This window comes from Budorcas taxicolor, chromosome 6 (assembly GCF_023091745.1).
Source record: "Budorcas taxicolor isolate Tak-1 chromosome 6, Takin1.1, whole genome shotgun sequence".
Taxonomy (NCBI): Eukaryota; Metazoa; Chordata; class Mammalia; order Artiodactyla; family Bovidae; genus Budorcas; species Budorcas taxicolor.
This window is the reverse complement of record NC_068915.1, coordinates 105377918-105399688: the sequence shown is the minus strand read 5'-3', so window position 1 is coordinate 105399688 and position 21771 is coordinate 105377918. Positions and strand designations below refer to the sequence as shown.

The 21771-nt window shown below is 48.4% G+C and overlaps 1 protein-coding gene across 1 annotated transcript; it reads left to right on the top strand.

Annotated features, from left to right (window-relative positions):
- Positions 1 to 5722: 5722 nt before the first annotated feature.
- On the top strand, positions 5723 to 20857 carry ZNF518B (zinc finger protein 518B). Its single transcript, XM_052641801.1, has 2 exons — positions 5723 to 5770; positions 15834 to 20857. The coding sequence occupies exon 2, from the start codon at positions 16022 to 16024 to the stop codon at positions 19253 to 19255; it is 3234 nt and encodes a 1077-aa protein (XP_052497761.1). The 5' UTR covers positions 5723 to 5770; positions 15834 to 16021; the 3' UTR covers positions 19256 to 20857.
- The last annotated feature ends 914 nt before the right edge of the window (positions 20858 to 21771 follow it).

Here is a 21771-nt window from a genome sequence, read left to right as displayed (position 1 = left end):
GGACCTACCGCGCCGTCCGGCGGCTCCCGCGGGCCGCATAGCCGCGCGGGGGAGGCACCGTCCCCGTGAGGCGCATCTGATGGCTGGAACCGGAGCGTGACCCTTGGTGCCCACCTCCGTCCCGCAACCTCCACCGAAGGTTGCCCAAGTTACTGCCTTGTTGAGAAAAGCCTGAGAGACCAGCAGTAACTTGCCCAAGGCCACACAGCCGAGGCACAAACGAGTAATGGGGTCCAGGATTTCACTCTGCAGCCTCCACTCCCTGTGCCCCGGGACTGGGAGGATAAACTGGATTTCCATGTGAGTGCCGTGGTGTCGCAAAGATTCAGATACGACTTAGTGACCGCGCACGCACGCTTGGGCACCTTGGGCGAGGAGGCCTTTGTCCCACTTTACAGAGGAGCAAACCCAAACTACGTATGGCTCCAAGTTACTAGACATTTTTGAAATATTTCCAAATATTCAAAAACAAGTAGCTTCGCGGGGGGTTCTCCCGTTTATGCACGGGCCTTTAAGTGCCTGGGATTTACGAGTCTCTGTCCTCACCCCTCCTCCCCAAACACTCGCAGGAAGTTCCTGACCTGGCTGTTAGAGACCTGGCCCTTTTCCAAGGCACAGCAGTGTCAGTACTTTCCTCTGAGACCTAGGATCCTCACTGGCAGAATTTCCGTCAACGGCTCCCTAAGAGAACACGGTTTGTAAGCGCCTAGGATGACCTACGTTGACACTGCGCTTCGTTCTTCCTCTAACACGTCTGTGCCCATCTCAGGATCTCTACCCACGCTTTTCTCTATGAATAAAGCAAGCTCCCTTTCCCCTTCCTGTGCTAGATGCTACTCACGACTTAGAGCTCAGCTTCGGAGTCCCGTCCCAGAGCCTTTCAGATCGTCCTTTCGCTCGCTCTGCACTCCCTTCCACATTACCCAGTTTTATCTTCCCCCAGCTTCTGCGTGGGTGCTCAGGCTCTTCAGTCCTGTCTGACTCTTTGCGACCTTATGGACTGCAGCCCGTCAGGCTCCTCTGTCCATGGAATTCTCCAGGAAAGAATACTGGAGTGGGTTGCCATGCCCTCCTCCAGGGGGTCTTCCCCACCCTGGGATTGAACCCAAGTCTCTTCTGTCTCCCGCACTGGCAGGCGTGTTCTTTACCACTAGTGCCACCTGGGATGCCCCCCCCACCCCACTTCTAGCATTGCCTAATATTAATCATATATGCCATTAACTGCGTAAGATCATCTCCCAACAAAATGAATGCTCCCTGAAAGTAGAGCCTTATCTTGTACCTCTGACCTCAGACCTAGCCTGCACCTGCACTAAACAGGCACTCAAGGAATGCTTGTTGAATAGATATATAAGCTCCCAGCCCGTACACTCAATGTCTTACCTTGTTCACATGTCTTCCCTCCTCTCTCTCATATGTTAGGCAACCATATATGGGAGCCTGTATTAACTGCAACAAATAGAAATTTATCCTGTCAGGGTTCTGGAAGTGAGCAGTCAGCAGAGCCTCGGTCCCTCTGAAATCTATAGGAAAGACCCGGCCCCCCACCACCCGCCTTTTTTTTTTTTTTTTTTTCAGCTTCTGATAGCCCTAGGCATTCCTTGGCTTCTGGCAGCATATCCCCAATCCAGGCTTGTCTTGACCTGGCCCTTTGCTCCCTAGATGTCTGTGTCTTCACATGATCTCTGAATCTCTTCTCTTCGTTTAACGACACCAGTCATATTGGATTGCAGCCCTCCTAATGAAGGATTTCACCTTAACTACCTCTGTAAAGACCCTATTTCCAAAGAAGTTCGCATTCACAGGAGTGAATTCCCATTCTCATTTACTGGGCTTTAATACCTTTTGACGGGGCATAACTCGACCTATAACAGAGGTGATCCATGGAACAGTGAAAAGAAACTGGCCAACTAAGCTGGAGGGTGGGGAAGAAAGACAGGAAGGGCAGCCATGAAGTATAGGAAATGTGCACTGGCTGACTATTCCAACATTTCTGGGTGAACTCGCCTGCATCAAAAGACCTCTAGGGGACAACACTTCAACTTTAAGGGTTTCCACAAGAGTGGTTTCTACCCAAGCTTGGCCCCTTTCCAGGTGATAAATACCCAATTTCCAGACCCTCCACCAAGTATTTTATCTCACTGTATAATAATTGGGCTCCTGAGAAATATAAACCTATCAGGGACTATGCTAAGCCTTGACTTGCCTTCTCTTTTTAAAGTTGACAATTGCTTGTGACTAGGACCTATTCCGGAGAAGGCAATGGCACCCCCACTTCAGTACTCTTGCCTGAAAAATCCCATGGATGGAGGGGCCTGGTAGGCTGCAGTCCATGGGGTCGCTAAGAGTCGGACACGACTGAGCGACTTCACTTTCACTTTTTACTTTCATGCATTGGAGAAGGAAATGGAAACCCACTCTAGTGTTCTTGCCTGGAGAATCTCAGGGGTGGGGGAGCCCGGTAGGCTGCCATCTATGGGGTCACACAGAGTCGGACACGACTTAAGTGACTTAGCAGCAGTAGCAGCAGCAGGACCTATTCACTTAGTTTTACAGGAGAAACTGAGGTTCAGCCAGGTTAGGGAGCAGGTTCAAGGCTGTGTCTATAACCAGCTCTAACTCCAGAGAAAGTTCTAGGAAACCCAGAGGTACTCTTTGGCAGTTCCATGTGACTCAAGGGGGCAGAACTGTAACGCATGAGTGTGTGTTACACAGAGAAACAATGATGTGAGCTAAATTAAAGGTAAAAATTCTCTAACACTTATAATTAACAGTTTTTCCTGATTTGGCTCCTTTTGCCATCAGAGATTTCCAGGTTATTGCCAGTTTAGATTCTTCAATGCTCTTCTGAAACCCAGCCCACCCTTCAGGGTGACTTTGAGCTACCTACTCCATTCTCTCTGATACGAACTGGCCATAAATGTGTTTTTCCGAGAAGAGGTTTACTAGCTTCTCAGCCCTAAGAGATAGAGGACTGGGAAGCATCCTTATCAGCAATGACTCTGGCAGTGCAGAACAGGAGTTGCAGCTGCTGTTGGTGATCCACCTCTGGTTTGCCATTCTGCCAACTCTTGCTATTTCAGTGGTGGGCATTTTTGCCCACTACTGGTCCTGTCATCCTGAACGGCACTTCTCCGTGTGGCAGAACTGTCGCAGCCCTGCCAACCGACGTCCATGAACCTGGCGTCCGACAAGAAGTTGCTGGAAACCAGTCTTGCTCCATCCAGAGACTTGAAATAAACTATTGGCTGTTTTTCCTGAAGAAACTTCGCTTCCGGGTGACGCTACTCCCCTTTCCCAATCTGTTCCTAATTAGGAGAAATTGTCTTTTGTAGAGAGCAACATCGGAGTCAGTGATTACAGAGACTTTAGCAAAACGGTCCCTCTTCTTTCCTTGGGGAGGCGTGGTTCTATTCGCAGCATAGCTTCCTTCTGGAAGGTCGGAAGTGCAGGAGGGAGTAGTTCTCCTCCCCCCCCCCCCAACCCCCAAAGAGCCCAGGAGTTCAAAGCAACAGGAGAAAATGGTGGCATGGCAAACTCCATCTCCAGGTTCTTCCACAATCACCGTCCCGTCTGACTCTCGAAACAACCTACATAATGAAAATGAGGCTCTAGGCTTCAGGCCTCAGGAAGCTTCGCTACGAACAAAGCTAGTGGAGGGGATGGAATCCCAGTGGAGCTGTTTCAAATGCTGAAAGATGATGCTGTGAAAGTGCTGCACTCAATATGCCAGCAAATTTGGAAAATTCAGCAGTGGCCACAGGACTGGAAAAGGTCAGTTTTCATTCCAATCCCAAAGAAAGGCAATGCCAAAGAATGCTCAAACTGCCACACAATTGCACTCATCTCTCACGCTAGTAAAGTAATGCTCAAAATTCTCCAAGCCATTCTTCAGCAATACATGAACCATAAGCTTCCAGATGTTCAAGCTGCTTTTAGAAAAGGCACAGGAACCAGAGATCAAAATACCAACATCCGCTGGATCATGGAAAAAGCAAGAGAGTTCCAGAAAAACATCTATTTCTGCTTTACTGACTATGCCAAAGCCTTTGACTGTGTGGATCACAATAAACTGTGGAAAATTCTGAAAGAGATGGGACTAACAGGCCACCTGACCTGCCTCTTGAGAAACCTATATGCAGGTCAGGAAGCAACAGTTAAAAGTGGACATGGAACAACACTGGTTCCAAACAGGAAAAGGAGTATGTCAAGGCTGTATATTGTCACCCTGCTTGTTTAACTTCTATGCAGAGTACATCATGAGAAACGCTGGGCTGGATGAAGCACAAGCTGGAATCAAAATTGCCAGGAGAAATATCAGTAACCTCAGATATGCAGATGACACCACCATTATGGTAGAAAGTGAAGAAAAACTAAAGAGCCTCTTGAAAGAGGAGAGAGAAAAAAAGTTGGCTTAAAGCTTAACATTCAGAAAAGTAAGATCATGGCATCTTGTCCGATCATTTCATGGCAAATAGATGGGGAAACATTGGAATCAGTGGCTGACTTTATTTGGGGGGTGGGGGGAGGCTCCAAAATCACTGCAGATGATGACTGCAGCCGTGAAATTAAAAGACACTTACTCCTTGGAAGGAAGGTTGTGACTAACCTAGAGAGCACGTTAAAAAGCAGAGGCATTACTTTGCCAACAAAGGTCCCTCTCGTCAAGGCTATGGTTTATCCAGTAGTCACGTATGGATGTGAGAGTTGGACTTTAAAGAAAGCTGAGCGCCAAAGAATTGATGCTTTTGAACTGTGGTGTTGGAAAAGACTCTTGAGTCCCTTGGACTGCAAGGAGATCCAACCAGTCCATCCTAAAGGACTTCAGTCATGGGTGTTCATTGAAAGGACTGATGTTTAAGCTGAAAGTCCAGTACTTTGGCCACCTGATGCGAAGAGCTGACTCATTTGAAAAGACTGATGCTGGGAAAGATTGAGGGCAGGAGGACAAGGAGACAACAGAGGATGAGATGGTTGGACGGCATCACCAACTCGATGGACATGAGTCTGGGTAAACTCCAGGAGTTGGTGATGAACAGGGAGGCCTGGCTTGCTGCAGTCCGTGGGGTCGCAAAGAGTTGGACACGACTGAGCGACTGAACTGAAACTGAAACTGGGTTTCAGGTCTGTCGTTCCCCATCTTTGGAAAAGAAAATACTAAGACTCCGAGAGGTCCAGGGACTTCTTCGCCCAAGGTCCCGCAGCGAGGATGCAAAGAAGTTTCGAGAGTCGGGATTCGAACCTGGGTCTTCCAAGGCTAGTTCCTTCACCGCGGCTTTCAAGAAAGAGAAACACAGAGAGAGAGAATTTGGAAGGCTGAAGACCGGAGCTCCTTTGCTTCTCCTGGACTTGAAGCTCCACGAGGGCAGGGAGCAAAGGCCTTCTTCCTCTGGGCCCACGACCGCTAGGCTTGGGCCAACGATACAGAAGCGCAACCGGTTGTTCTTTGGCAGGGGCGGGCGGCTCCCGGGGCCCAGCGTAATATCGCACCGCGGATGTAGATGCTCTCAAGGTTAACGCTGAGCTCAGAAGCCCCGGGGGTGCTCCGCGGGGATCTGAGAGCCGGCGGGGAACCGCGCAGCCTTAGGGACCTCGGGCGCCGGCCGCGATGCGGCCGGGCCTCCGCGCCGCACTGCGCACGCGCGGCGTCGCCGGGCTCCGCCCCCCGAGTAGGGACCTACAGCGGGCGCGGCGGCGGCGGAGGCGGCGGCCTGGCGCTGGCGGTGTAGACACCCTCCCCCTCTCCGCGGGACCCAGACCAGCCGGCCCGGTGAGTGACTGAGCCGGTGGAGGGGCGAGGGTGCCGGGTCCCGAGTGCGAGGGGCGGGCCCAAGCGTGCGGAGAGGGGCTGGGGGGCCGCGCGGATTGCAGGGGCCGGACGAGGCCGTGCCGGGCGCGGGCTGCCGGGGCCAGGAGGGGCGGGGGCTTGGCCCCCGTGTGCCCGGGGCCGCCCGGCCGGGGGTCTGTGGCCGGAGGCCCGAGGCAGACGCGAGGCGGCCGCGGGCTCGGGCTGGGCGCGGAGGAGGAGGAGGGAGCGGTGGCCTGGACGGGAAAAGGAGGGGGGTCCCCCGCAGGGCCGGACCGGGTGTGGGAGGAGGGGCGCGGGGCTTGGATTGGGGGGGAGGGGGCGCGGAGCCAGGGATCGCGAACCCCCGGGGGTGGCGGTGGATCTGTGCGCCCGGCGCCCCCGCGCTCGCCCGCCTTTGTGCCGCTGCGACCCCGCACGCTTGCCCCCGAAAGCGCTGGGTCGCGACCCTCGACTGCTGCGGCGGCGGCGGCGGCAGCGTCCGGGCTTGCGGGACTCCGGGCCCGGCCTCCTCCGCCCGCCCCCCAGCGTTTTAAATGATGCATCTCTCCTGGGAGAGCTCCTACCGGTCGGCTCCGAGCAGGAAGTGTCGTCAGGAGGGCCATTTTTAAAGCCTCCTGCGGGCCTCGGAGGTCCGCTTGACGTGGTTCGGTCTCCTTGGCCAGAAGGATGCCCCCGCGCGCGCCTCTCCCGCCCCACTCCCCGCAGGGGGCGCGGAGTTACCCGTCTGCGGCCCCCGCGCCTGCCCTTCCCCGCAGCAGCGCTGCGCGATGTGAACTCACCCTGGATAACGCGACCGTCGGTGTGCGCGTGCCAACAATAAACTGGAAAACCCGACTTGGCATTGTTTTTCCTTGGGAGTTTGGGCGCACGTGCCCAGGGATGGGCTTGTCCATGGAGGGCCTCTGTGCTGGAGAGGGGCGTAAGGGGACGGTAGATGACGGTTGGTCTCCTTCTGTAAATGACGTCACTCTTTGGGGGACCTCACCCCAATCCCAGCTGCTTTTGTATCTTATTGCTTTTGGGGGGTCTTTAGGCAGTTTAAAGCCAAAGAGACCATGAGGGTGCAAAAGAACGAAATGACCGAATCGGAAAGGGAAAAAAAGTCAAAGAAGAGAATGAAAGAAAACACTTAAGTTCCTATGTATACGTTGGTTATTCAGTGTATCCCGTGAAAATACCCTTGATTTTTAAAAACTGGGATAATGAACAGTTGTATTAATCTAAAGTAGGAAAATGAAAAGTGAAATACTAAGCACTGTGTTCTGGTTAAAAACAAACGTCTACACGGCTAAACTGTTGTGTTAGATCCCTGAAACATTACCCCTTAAGCTTAGAATTGAAGCCACCAAGAGTGAGACAAAACCTTGGTCTCCAGGAACAGGCAGCCCTTTCCTATGGAAGAGGAGAGAGGATAGGAATCTGTTTATCTCTGAGTCAGGTATGCAAAGTTCATTCCAATCCCTGCCGCATTCTCAGCTGGAGATAACTGGCCCAGCAAATGGTGGTTAAAACCAGTATCCCAATAGTCTGTTTAGGTAGAATACAAATGTTTGACTTTTTAAATTGTATCAGTGTTATCCGTAACCTAGGATGCATTTTAAAAAGCTTTTTAGTTTTTAATCTTGGATCTAATATAGCCTTGAAAAATAATACTTTTGTACATATTTAGTTTTGTTGTGCTGCTAAACATTTATTGCAAGGTGCTTCTTGGAAACGGACAAAGGAGGTCATTATTTATTGGGCCTCCTCTTTCATGTGTTATGCCAAACTAATGTAGATTTTTAAAAGTCCAGTAATAGCGATTTAAATACACACATAGGTCTACTGATCTATTCACTTGAAAGTAAGGGGATCTGGGCCAGTTTATGAGGAGAAAGAAGAACAAAGAACATTGTTATTGTCATCAGGAAGGCTGACATTTTTTTCATTCATCGACTCCTTCATTCAGCCAATACACATTGACTGCCTTGTGTGACCAAGCCTGTGGTAAACAGGGTCCCCACCAGTGAAGCTTTCTCGGTCTTGATTGTTCCCAAGCAGCCGGGCACAGACGGCATTTTCTTTGTTCACGTATTCAGACTCAGGCAACTGCAGTCTCTAGAATGCATCCTGGGGATGAAAGTGGCTGGAGACCATCCGATCCAGACATTCTCATCCTAGGGTGAGGGGGGGGAGTGCGGAGACATCAGAATGACCTGGGAAGAACTGGGAGCCTTGTGCCTGAGCCCACCTCCAGAGAAGTGCAGTCTGAGTCATTCTTCCACCTGAGTCCTGGGAAGCCTTTTTCCCTTTTATTTTGAGCTCCCTTGCTGAAGAAGCGCTTTGGGGGCTCAGCCCCCTTTTTCTCTACAAGCAAGAAGGACATGGAGAAACCAAGGCTACAGGGACCCAGGACTTAAACCCCAGTGTCTGGCTTCTGTTGCAGAACCTTTGTGTGGGGTCTCGCTGCCTCCCAGGGTTCTGAGCGTTAGAGGCCTGTGTCAGAGCCTGAGGTTGAGAACAGAGGGGACTCGGTGCCTGAGAAAAGAGGCAAGAGCCCATGGGACTCGCCATGGTTTTGACTCACTCAGCTGCTCGATGGCTCCGGGCAGGAAGTAAAAATGGTGCCCAACCGTGACTGCTGTGCCCAGCCTCCCTCAGCAGGGTAACAGAAGGAATTTAGGTTAGACGCCAACCGACCAACTCCGTGACCTGGGAAAAGCCAGTTTCTCCGGAACTTACAAGAAGCAGGTAAGCTTCTGTAAGTTGGAGGGAGCACTTTGAGGAGTAATGGAGGTAATGTATGAATCTGCCTCCGTACCCCAACGCCCGCTTCCACCTGACTTGGGCCGCAGTGCCCAGCTTTGGTAACACAGCCAGCCATTGAGAGCATCTGCATCAGATCACTAGTGTGGCGTTTACCACCTCCCTGAAAGCACCTGTTTACTTCGCTACATCCCTCATCCACACTTTCTTAAAGACAGCAGGCTAGGCAGGGGTCCGGTAAGCAGCCCTGATTCAGGCGCATTGTGCTTATGCCGTGCTAGGCACGTTTCAGTTTCCAGGAGTCTGCAAAGGGGTCACTGTCATTGCACACTCCACGGAGAGCATCAGTGATGATGCTTCCAAAGTCAAAAGTCTAATAAGCAAGGGTCTACCAGAGTCTACCTGTCTGCTGGTGTCATTACAGTTAAGGCAGTGGCCTTGCCTCACCTCCAGGCGCCCAGGGATGAATTGGTATGTGAAAGGTTGCGCAGGAGTGTTGATATGACACTTGTTTCGCTGCACCTGTAATGTCCAGTGAGGGTTCTCAACCTTGACTGCACGTTAGAACCACCTGGCAAGCTTTTAAAACACCCTGAGCCTTCCCCACCACACACAGAGGGGGGCCCAGGCATCACTGTTTTTAAAGCTCAGGTAAATTTGCTATGTAGGAGAGTGACTAAACATCATAGAGACCTCATTAAAGAAGTTTAGCATCCCAGGCATATTCTGACAAGTTGACTGCCCTGATGCAGCCAAGGTTAAGAATCAGTGGGAGGTAATTTTTCTTTGTTTAATTATACTTTTTTATTTAACTCTTACTCCATTTCTTCTACAAAACTTTGACTTTAAGGCAAAAAAATGGAGGGAAGTACAAAGATTGTTTTGTCCTTTTTATCACCTGTAGAGACCTGAAGCCCCTAGGAACTTTTAATAAGTAGTACTAACTAGTGTATGAAAATGAAAGTAGCTCAGTCATGTCCGACTCTGCGACCCCATGGACAACATAGTCCATGGAATTCTCTAGGCCAGAATACTGGAGTGGGTAGCCTCTCCCTTCTCCAGGGGATCTTCCCAACCCAGGGATCGAACTCAGGTCTCCTGCATTGCAGGCAGATTCTTTACCAGCTGAGCCACAAGGGAAGCTACCTTTCTTAAAATGCTAACAAGAGCATAGTTGCCTCTTAAGTTTTTTTTTTTTTTTTCCATGTGTAGAACCCTAAGTTTTGACACTAGTCGTATTCTTTGTTTAGAAATGTTCTCTCTTAAAGTGCTGTTCACAAATAACAACTTCTTTTGTTCTCTCATGCTCAGCTCACATGCTCTGCAGGGTCCAGTCCGCCTCTAGGGAACTCCCTTTGTGGACTGGTGAGTGGGAGGGAAGAGCCTTGCCTCCAGCCAGAGACCTTTATCTCATTAGGGTTACTTGTTAAACTAATAACCTGCTCCTCTGTGATGGCTGGAATCTTCTTTCTACACTTGAAGGAATCTTCCTTAACCAGAAATACGTTGGCTTATTTCTTGACAAAACCTGTAGTTTGCCAAACATAAGGCTACCTGCTAGCTGTATACACCATTTCCTCACATCAGTCATGTCAGTTAGGGTATGACTCCCATTTTACAAGTGAGGAAACTCAGGCCGAGAGAGGTTAATGAGTCCAGAATGACACAGCTCCAGGTCAAAACCTAGGTTTTGAACCTTGCTCCTGGTAACCCACGGAGATTGCTCTTTCCGCTGTGGTGCACTCTCTTTTCACCTGGAAAGCTGAAGAATCGGAACACAGGCTCTCTTGCCCAACCTTCTTGCCTCATTCTGTGTGCCCCAAGTGATACACTTGGATTCAGAAGGAAATCTAAGATCCCAGAGGTGTACATTTGTCAGCAACATTTAGAAGTCTTTTTTGCCATCAAGATGGCTATCAGTTCAGTCATTTCAAGTGAAAGTAGGTGAGCAAAAAGAAAATACTTCATTAATGTTTTCCATTTTGTAGATCTATTTACCATTCAGTTCAGTTCTGATTCTTTGTCTGGTAAGTGAGGCTATTGTTTCTCCTTGAATACTGACTTACTGGGGAGGTGTTGGCAGTTTACACAACTAATGTTGGACTGTTAACCCTGATCAGATATCACTCATTTACATGCTAATGGTCACTTAGGGGTAGAATGTTTTAAATTTTTGGTTATTGAGACACGTTAGAGTAGCCTATGCTCTCTATGGCTTAATAGACAAAATGAAAGGATCCCTGTCTTCAAAGAGCTTTCTCATTTGCTTCTCTGTCCAAGAAAGGATGCAGTCAGCCAGCTGAAATTTACTAAGTTTGGTGGGTATCTCATGAACACAAGATGTACGTGATAATCCGTGTAGCATAGGTTATGGTTTAACTGCCTAGCAACTGTTTGTTGTTGTTTTTTACATTTTGCACATTAACATCTAGTGTGGGAACACATTCATTTGCTACAGGGATAATGCACAAATCAGCTGAGCTTGGAGAGGAAGAAGTCAGTCAGTACACTGGATTATATGGAAACCTAAGTTGTAGTGAGCACTCTTGTAGATAAAGCATCTTTTCCTTGGCAGCTGTAAGCACCTGTTGGCCTGTTTGCCACTAAGGCAAGGTGGATGGCTTGACTGCAGAGGTGAATTCTCTTTTAGACTGTACAACCTGGCAACTGTAATTAAAGTTATAAAATGAGATTCACTGTGCACTCCAGAAAAAGCCAGGTAACAAAGAAGCATGTGTTTTAGCTCTTGGACTATTAATAAAGTGATAGGCATCATTTCTTCTATTTTCTTCATAAAGGGAAAATAATATTTTTAGCAGTTGTGTGTGAGTGACGTAGAACCTAAGTGCTTATAGTCGCACTGTCACCTCCAGTCCTCGCGACAGCCCTGTGAGATACAGTAGTAGTTCAGTCGCTCAGTCATGTCTGACTCTGCGGCCCCGTGGACTCTGCTGCGCGGCAGGCTTCCCTGTCCTTCACTGTCTCCCAGAGTTTGCTCAAACTCCTGTCCATTGAGTAGGTGATGCCATCCAACCATCTCATCCTCTGTTGTCCCCTTCTCCTCCCACCTTCAATCTTTCCCAGTATCAGGGCCTTTTCTAATGAGTTGGCTCTTAACATCAGGTGGCCAAAGTATTGGAGTTTCAGCTTCAGCATCAGTCCTTCCAATGAATATTTTAGTAGGTACTGCTACTGTCCATTTTACAGTTGCACGGTTGGACAGTTTGCCTTCAGGTCAGGTCTGGAAAGCTATGGGATAGGCTTAGAAACCCTATGATCTGATTCCAGAATCTGCTGCCTTAAACCTTGTTTTCCTGCTTTTTGTTTTTCTATTGACACTTTACATGTCCAGTATTTAGGAGTCAGATGCTTCCTTTTTAATAAAAATTTACACACCCTTCATGATTTTTATAGCCCTCAGTGTCACTGAACTGGTTTCTAACAAACTTAACGTTTTTCTCCATCTGTCCCCCCAAATAAATTTTGAAGTCACCAGGTCAAGTGAGCTCAAAGTCAGAAGGAAAACCTGGCAGTGATGAGTGCTGCCACTAGGCTTTTTCCCAGGAAAAGGCAAGACTCAGTCTAGTGGAAGCACGTTTGTCAGACGTGTGCCGCCCTCTTTGTTCATGGGAGTCATCTTTTCTCTGATGCTGGAGGTAATCATGCATTAAAAAGCACACTTTTCGCCATTTTAAAACGGGCAACTGAACATTAACTTTTATTTTTCATGTCCAAAGTTAATAGTACTAAGTATCTTCTGTGTTTTTGAGAGCCTTCCTAAATAAACTTTTAAAAAGTATGTCTCTAGTCCTAGGAGATCATTGCAGAGAGATGTTGTAAAGGGTACCGTGAGTTTGGAAGGTAGGTGATCTGAAGGTAGGTGAGACTGAAGTTACTCATAATTGGTTAGTGGCCTCTCAGCATCTGGCCCACACATGACCCTTAACATCTACAGTGTTTGATGTAATCCTTGATCATCAGTTCACTGGGCAGTAATCTGCCAAAGGGCCCAGGTTCACAGGTGGCTGTACCTGAGTGTGAGCCAGGTAGAGAAAGGGGCAGGGAGGGAGCAAGGTCCTGGGAACCTGTTACTCAGGTGTGCTTGGCGCAGCCTCAGTGTAAATGCCAACGCCAGAGCCATCTCGTTCTTCCACTGCATCCATTTACCTCTGTCTTGGGATGCTACATCTGAGATCTTTTTCACCATGACTAGCTGCACATGTTAATGATGGTCAAAGATAATTTTGTTTTGAAGAAGCTGGACATCTTTTGTCACCTGAATGGAGGGAGGTACCAAAGTAGAAACTGCATAGTTTTGAGACTGGCTTAGAAGCCAAGAAGGTACTTTGAAGCAGGTGACATCATTGGGTCATGGCCTAGCACCTTGACTCCCCCATTAAACTGTGTTTTCTAATCACAGCTCGTGCTTCATATTGGCGCTCATTTCTGTGGATTCCTTATTCAAAATAGCTGCTGGCATGGCCTTGCAGAAGCACCTCCAGGAGGCCCCCACACTGCCAAGGCACTGAGCAGGTGTGGTTAGTTCTCTAGACTTTCTGCCAGTGGGATGTTCCCCACTTTTTGCTAAGGTCATTATCACCCAGTCCAAGTCTCCAGTCCAGGAGGAATGACACCTCCACCTTTCAAAAGGATTTGGAGAGGAAATGGCAAAACTGCCTTTTTTTGTTTGTTTTTTAAAGAGTTGGTAAGCAGGTTGTACCAGGCAAGCAAGTTACTTTCCCCCCATACCTCCTTTTCCCTCCCTCCCTCTCTTTCCTTTCTTATCTCTCCTCTTCCTGCTCTCCTTCCCCTCTCTGTCTATTTCTTGTTCACTCAAGATTATGAGGCTGGTATGCACATCTTGTAAACAGAATTGAGACGGGACGAGAGAGGGAAGGGGCAGACAAATGAATGGTCTGTCAGGGATTCAGGGGTTTGTAGCTCCAAGGTCAGGATCTAAGAAAGTTACAGGGATGCTGGTTTCAGTTTTATTGAAGGGTAAATTCTGGACAATGAAACTGCCCGAAGAGGGAAGGAGTTTGGGCAGTTATTAGAGCATCAACTGCATGACCAGCTGGTGAAGATGGTTTAAAAGATTGAAGTGTTGCTGGAAGTCTCAGCCAGTGATTTCTAATAGTGCCTTTTCATCAGAATTACATGAGTGACCATGGGCATCTCTTCCTTATCGCTCTCCCACTGAAGTTTAGATGTGTGAGCTTTGGGGTGAAGCCCAGGAGTATCTGTGTTCGCTGTGATTCTGTGGCTCCTCCATCAGGAACCACTAGATAAGATCCCCTTTTCAGCCTCTGCATTCCTCCGACCAGTGGTTTTCTTAGGCTCTGCCTGCAGCCGTTGCGTCCTCTGTTTTAGCAGGATGGAAATGCCAGCTGAACATGTGGGTGATTATAGTGTTCTTAGATGATCAAACGTGTATGACTTCAGCCTTTCAGACTTATTTTGTCTGGCCCTTGGCTTGTGAGCAGAGTGCCAGAAGGAAAGGGCTAATTCCCACTCATGTTTCTGCCCATCTGAGCAGACACTGAGGCCTTGTGTGACTCTTGACACTTGGGGACGTGCTTGAAAAGTACATACACATTGTCTTGTATTCTTTAGCGCTTTAGTCCTCATGCAGCTCTGTGGAGGAAGCTGAGTAAGTCTGTAATTCTGATTGCCAGATGAAAAAAAAAAACCTGAAGCGAGAAAGGTTGAAAGTGTTTTTGTTTTTTTTTTAAAGGTAATGAGAGGAAGGCTTTCCACAGATCCCAAACTAAAATGGTTTTTGCTTTGCTGCTAGTTCTGTCTATGCTGAAAAAAGAATGTGTGTTGAAAGATAACTATTATTATGTGAGAATCACTGCATTGCCCGGGTTGTGGTCCTGGCCCCAGACGACAAGAGTGCAGTCCCGGCTGCCTCCCTCTCCCCGTCTCCCTGCTGCCTTCATTTCACCCTCCCGGACCGGGTCCCTGCAGCAACTGGAGGCAGCGGCTGGAATAAAGGTCAGGCCATGTCGTATCTCGGCTCCAGCCTCTCCGCACATCTCCCTCATGTGCAGGAGAAGCCACATCCTCACGATACTGCACTGTCGGTCTTCCCTGGACCCGTCTCCCCTTCGACTGATCAGATCTGCCGCCCCCCTGCCCAGCACCCCCTTTTTGTTCACTGACCCCCAGCCTCCTTACTGTCACTCAGGTGCTCCAGGCCCACCTCCTATAGACCTTCACCCTCCCTCTGCCTGAAGCGCCCTCCTCCAAGGCTGCCCAAGGTCTCTGCTCCAATGTCGGCTTATCCTCAGGCCTCTCCTGACTGTCCACACCTCCACACCCCAGCCCTCAACCTCATTCAATACTTAGGCTCTGTCCCCTTTGCCTAGTTGTATGGTTTGTTTTCCCCAGTCACTGGCCACCTTCTGCCAGATAAAGATAGGCTTGTTATCTCCCCTCTCTGCACTCTCATGAGGGGAGGGACAAATTGATTTCCCATCACTGCCCTGTAGGAGCTGGAGCAGTGCCTGGTACCTGATAGATGCTCAGTAAGTGGGTGTTTGCCTTCTGTTTTCTGGATGTTGTTGGCTTCTTAGCACTTGTGCAAGCAAATGGGGTGCACGAGAGAGAGCTGGGATTCATGTTCATGATTCAGTGTGCATAGAAACCAATGGACCCCAGAGCCGGTGTCCTGGCTCTACCACTTATGCATGTTTAGAAACTTAAGTGACAGAAGGTATTAGGGAGGTTTATACAAAATTACACTTGTGAAATTGCTAAATGCTCTCAATGACACTTAAGTAACTCACTCAGCAAAGGCCATCCCAAGTGACTGCCATGATTATTACCGTGCTAAAGTGATGACTTTTAGAGGGTAGATGACTTTCGGTTGAGGCTTGTTATTTGCCAGTTCTGTTGTACTGTGTACTATGTATACCCGGGCTTCCCTGGTGGCTCAGCTGGTAAAGGATCCACCTACAACGAGGGAGACCTGGGTTCCGTCCCCAGGTTGGGAAGATGCCCTGGAGAAGGGAACGGCTACCCACTCCAGTATTCTGGCCTGAAGAATCCCATGGACTGTATAGGGTTGCAAAGAGTTGGACACGACTGAGCAACTTTGACTTCACTTCTTTGTACTGTGTTACTATCAACATGTGCACCAAAATAATAGGTAAAGATTTAGCATAAAATTCCCAAGGTCATTGAAATAGAGGGTAAGTCTGAAAACATGTTAGCTAAGGTAAACCTTAAGTTCATGCATTAATCATGCTTTATGATTTCTTTATTTTCCCGTTAGTGTTGCCTGGAATATAAGAGAATTGGAAGCAGTCACGTTTGAGGATCTTAACCTGCTTTATGAAGAAAGATGATTAAGTATGCTCCTAGGTACCCTGCCACAAAGTGTACCAACGATGCTTCCTAAGGATTTTATCATATGAAATCTTTCTGGATTTCAGCAGGCTTTTTAGAAATGCAAATGAAGAGATGAAGGACATTGGACAGCAACTCTATAGCACAGAAGTGGGTGACAGATGCAATGCTTTGACCATGTCACCCAAACAGCCTAATGCTCATCGAGGGACTCGACCAGACAGACCGGACACTCAGACTCTTCTGTATCAAGGCTCCGAGGCCGAGTCTGCTGCCATGACCGTTGCTACGTGTGTAAAGTGCAAGAGTGTGCATGAGGTCCCACTTCAGGATCTGAAAAAGGGTACTGGACAAAGCCAGAAGGAGGACAAATACATTTGCTTCAAATGCAACCTTGGCGTGGCCTCTCCCCATTTCCACTTTGTGAACAACAGTCGAAGTGCTACTCAAGTAGGAAATAAACCTGAAGCCATCTCAAGTTCTGTCAATCACAAGTTTAAGGTAAGGAACTTCAAGCCAGGCAAATACTATTGTGACAAATGTCGCTTTTCCACAAAGGACCCTCTGCAGTACAAAAAGCACACACTTCAGCACGAAGAGATTAAGTTTGTCTGTTCTCATTGCGGCTGCATTTCCTACACGAAAGGGGAGTTTCAGAGACACCTGGTGAAGCACACAGGCGTTTTCCCTTATCGATGTGAGTACTGTGACTATGGTGCTATCAGAAATGACTACATCGTCAAGCATAGGAGGAGAGTCCACGAGAAGGCGGGGGCAAAACGGCCGCCCAAAGCCATCGCCAGGCTGGAGCCAAAAAGGATCAGCGCCTCCAAGCAAAACCCAGAGCTTTCAAAAGCTTCCAGTCCCAGCACTGCCTTTCAAAATAAGGTGTCAGAACACCTCTCAAGGTTCTCCCTCCATGCAAGTAAAGACAAGACGCACAGCATCACGTTGTTACCCGAAACCAAAGACTACCAGAAAGACGTGGTGTGCATCCCACACAAAGGGGCCCTGTCAGAGCCCCCTGAGGTCAGCCTGCTGGAGAACAAAAGTGTGGAGGTGGAGGTCTTGTCCCCCTCGAAAGAGCCCGTGCAGCCAGGGATGCCCTTAACGGTAGTGGCGCCAGCCGAACTCGTCGTCCCCGCCAACTGTCTAGCCCAGCTGATGGACGTGAAGGTTGTCAACGGAACGCAGCAGCTTGTGCTCAAACTGTTTCCCCTGGAAGAAACCAACAGCCTCGATGCCAGTGGAGGTGATGGAGGTAGTTCCGAACGTGGGTCTAAAGAGAGAGGTGCAAGCGAGCAGGAAAAAATGGCTTCAACAGAGCCCACGCAGTCCCTCGCAATTGAAGGGCCTCTTGGAAAGCTTGCAGGCATCGGTAGTCTACAGCCGTCAGTTCAGAAGCAGCTTAAAAATGTGAAATGGGTGAGGTCTTACGATTTTTTCATGCCAAATTCTGGCAGGCACAGCAGTGGAGAATCCCTGCTCAACCCAGGGAGAGTTGAGAGTTTGCAGAAAAAAGGTTACACGTATCCCCATAGAGCTGCTCTGCCTTCCATTGCCTTCAAAGGCCACTCTCCATTATCTCTAGTGAAAAACGGTGTCTTACGTAGTCTTGGAACTTCATCGAACTCTTTTCCATATAAAGCTGCCCTTTCTTTTACTGAAGACAGAAGAAACTTACCCAGTGACCCACAGCAGTTATTTCCTGTCTCTGCACCGCCTGCAACCATTTCCTTCTCTGGAGAAAAGGACTCACTGCCCCTATATCAGAATGACTTGGGCTCTAGGAATGAGATCAGCCTTCCTGCCAAAATGGTCACCCCTCCCAGGAAGCTGCAAGACAACCAGACACAGGAATACAAGGCAGTTTCAAACGCAGGCCAGGTTTCCTCTCAACACAGAAGTGAGTATTTACGCATCAGCGTAATGGGAGAAGACAGAGTCAGAGCCCAACAGTCCGGGGATAAACCTCTGGAATTAAAGAATCCCGACCACACTAATGACTCCTTCGATGGCCCGGTGATCTCCTCTGTCTTTTCTCTGAGCTCCGGATCTGAAAACGTCCCTGAGGGCGTCAAGTGGAATAGTTCAACGTCCAAAATAAAGTCAATTGAACTCTTGCGCAGAAAGATAGCCCAGTTAATCGAATCCTGTGGCAAGCCTTCATCTCTGGCTGCAAACAGCGCCCATCGACATTCTGTAGGGAAGGCGTCTAAGGTCACTTCAAAAGCCACGCCTGACGGCATCCAGGAAATTAACGTGTCCTTCACCAGTGCTGGCTATTCCACGGGCACGCCTCCCAGACCTCAGGATGCCGGTGATGTTAGTGGACAGCTCGCACACCAGCAGACATATCCACAGCTTGTCGAAGGCAGCAGTGGGAAAACCGAAAGCAGGCTGACCAAGAAGCCCCATGTGGCTGCTCCAGTGTTGATACCCAAGGGGGCCGTGTTGAGGGTTCTTAATTCCTCTGAGGATTCCCACATCATAGAGGCAACCTGCGAAGCACCTGTCAACATCCCGTGCACTGAGACAGAGTTAATAAAGCCCATTCCGCTCTGCCCAATGAAACGGACAGACCCGGACGTACAGTTTCTGACGAGTGAAAGTGGGCCCATAGATATGTCCCCAAATCACGATCTGTCTTTTCGGCCTAAATCACGAAAAGAGAGTGCCCATTGTAGCACCGTGCCCAGAAAACCCGGATCCATGCACAGCCCACAAGGAAGCAGTGAAATGAGCAAGCAAGCTAAACTGTTTCCCAGAAGTCTTCCCATCAGTAAAAATAAACCCAGACAAATCAGCTCATCCAAGAAGAAAAGCAAAATCCAGACTGACCCCAGCCGCTGTTTCAGGGATCCTTCCATTTTTCAGGTTGCAAGACAGCTTCGACTGATCGCAGCTAAACCAGACCAGTTGATCAAATGCCCCCGTCGGAACCAGCCCGTTATCGTGTTAAACCATCCAGACGTTGACTCACCAGAGGTGTCCAACGTGATGAAGGTAATAAACAAGTACAAAGGCAACGTCCTCAAGGTGGTGTTGTCGGAGAGGACTAGGTGTCAGTTAGGCATGAGGCGGCACCACATCCGACTGACCTACCAGAACGCGGAGGAAGCCAGTCAGATCAAAAGGCAAATGATGCTGAAAATGAAACTGAAGAAGGTTCATAAAAACAACTACCAGGTGGTGGATTCCTCGCCTGATGACTCATCACAGTGTATATTTAAGTGCTGGTTTTGTGGGCGGCTCTACGAGGACCAGGAAGAGTGGATGAGTCACGGCCAGCGGCATTTGATAGAGGCAACCAGAGACTGGGATGTTCTTTCTTCCAAGGGCAAATAAGTGAAAAACCGATCTCAGAAGCACTGTGTTTTTGCTCCCTTTCAGTTGGTCCTGGTTTGGGTGGTTTGGTTTTGAGTCCCTCCCTGACTCAGTGGGGGAAATAGAGTATGCAGGGATGGGAGGGCAGGTCAGTCTTGAGATCCTCCTGGGAATGTGGAGAGCGCCACGAGTCTGAGCCCAAGCCAGGTGCCTGGATCTCAGAAGGGTCTGTGTCCCTGAAGGAGTGTGCACAGATTCACCTACATGCATTTGTTTGGGGAGAAGGGAAACTCGGAACAGATTTTCAGTGGGATCTGAGATTTCTCTTCAGTCAGCAGCCTTTTTCCGAGTAGATAACAAATCTTTTCTTATCCATTCAGAGGGGCACGTTTAGAACGTTTGACACATGCTCCTTATATAACAAAATGCTACCGAAGAATTAAACCCAGGTCTTGGTGTGCACATCCCTTGTTTTTGTTTTTTGTTTTAACTTTTTGCATTAACTCATCTCCTAAATATTTGGTACATAATGGAGATTACATTTGCTACTTCATTTTCTTAAATTTGGTTATAAGAAAGTGGCATTCTTTTAAATCCCTCACCCACTCTGCGGTGTTGCTGAGTGTTCATGGTAGCACAGAGAAATTGTGCTTTTGTTGACCCCTTTAAAGAATGATTCCAAAGGTGGGCCTGAGTTTGCAACAACAGCAGATGTTAGGGGAAGAATAAAAGATTTTCAAGCTTTTGCTTTCTTTCCAAGTACCTTGATTTATGACAGTGGGGGAGGGAATGTGCCTTTCTGGAAGAAGAAAAAGAGAAAATATCTAAAGTTGTCTCCTGTTTGCCCTTGCCACTCTCCTGAAAGTCGGCTGAGTAATCCACGTCCACTGTGAGTGAACAGGCTCCTCTGAACTTGGATGAAGTTCGGGGAGACAAGTCGAGGTAGGATTGGGAAGCAAGCTGGGGCTTTAGTGAAACTGAGTTTTGGTTTGGTTCCCCACAAACCAGGGCTGGGTGTTGCACGCTCTGTGTTCCTCCACCATCTGTGGGTCAGACGCTGCGCCTCCACCCCCCCATCCTGCCAGGTAGGTCGTATTCTGCCCTCTCTTGGTGGCTTTTCTGAACAGGCCCTCTTATGGAATAAGACCGCTTCCCCACTCACCTGTCCACTCCTTAAGATTTTTCCCTCATGAAAACACTGTGAACAGGCAGGAATCCACAAAATGGAAACCTCCCCACTGTCTTTATTCAAGTTCCAGGAACACTGTGCCCAGTTTTCATCAATGGTAATTTCTAACTGATCTCAGCTGCAATCAGGCCTTCCCTGTTGCTCACCCCACTTGGGAAGCAGCTCCGAGAACACTCCAGCTCCCCTCCACCAGCAGAAGGCAGGGCTGGTGCTGGTCTCCACAGCCCGCCCTCTGCACCACCGTGGCTGCGTGGGCAGGTGGATGGCTTGGCAAACACGGCTCCACCCGGGTTGTAGTCCTCACACGCCAGCCAGCCCCAAGCGGGCCGTAACGCAGAGCACAAATGCAAGGCAGCCCCAGGGCACGTGTTTTCCTTCCTTTTGTATTCCTTCCTTGCAGAACCTGGGCGATCGTATCTGAAAAGGGCATGAGCAGGCTTCTTGTTGGCTTGGCAGTTGAAGGCTTCCTGATCCTTTTCCATGTGGGGAGGTCTTAGGTTATCCTCTGATGCATTTGATTGTAATACTTTGTAGTTAATTCTCATTACAGATAAATTGACGTGGCTGTGTATAGTTTAATAATCATTACTTTGGTTTATTAGTTTTTTATTGAAATTTGAAACTTCGGTTTTTTTATATGTGTATATACGTGTGTACACATACTTTTTACCATGTGAAGACTGTGGTAGCTAATTTTCTGATTTCCTATTTTATAATGGAATTATGTGGCCTGGAAAAATATAAAGCATTTTATATTCTAGAAATAATTTATTTTGGAAGCACATTTTTATAATGGTCTGATCTTGTTTTTAGAAAATGAAAGCACAGTAAGTGATGGGTCCGATTTCCATGAACAAATGGGTATATTGTTTCAGTACAGTATTTAGTCCTTGTGCATTTCTAGTTGGTGCTTTTTGGGAAATGGGTCATGTGTACCACTTCACTACATAAAGGAGAGCATTCTTAAGTTTTATCCACAGAAGACTTGTTATCCCCCAACCCCCTAGCATGAAAGAAGGCTCTTAAGCGTTGAGGGGAGAAGAAAAGGCTGTGATTTTATTTTTTTCCTCCTTCTATACCTCACTGCTTGGTAGCATCTTTCCTGAAAGGCTAGACCTTGACCTTCCAGGAAAGATGACCTTGAATCAGGTCAGAGTGTTAAGTGTCAACATGAAGAATTCACTTGGCAGCGTCAACTGTTTTTCAAGTATTACCTAAAAGTCAGCTTATGTACCTGTACAGAGCAAAATTTTGTGAGTAGAATATGTAGCTAGGCTTCTTGAGATTTTCAGAATGACAGTACCTTTTAAGGAATTAAGAGGGCTTCCTGAAAGTCATGAAAAAATGA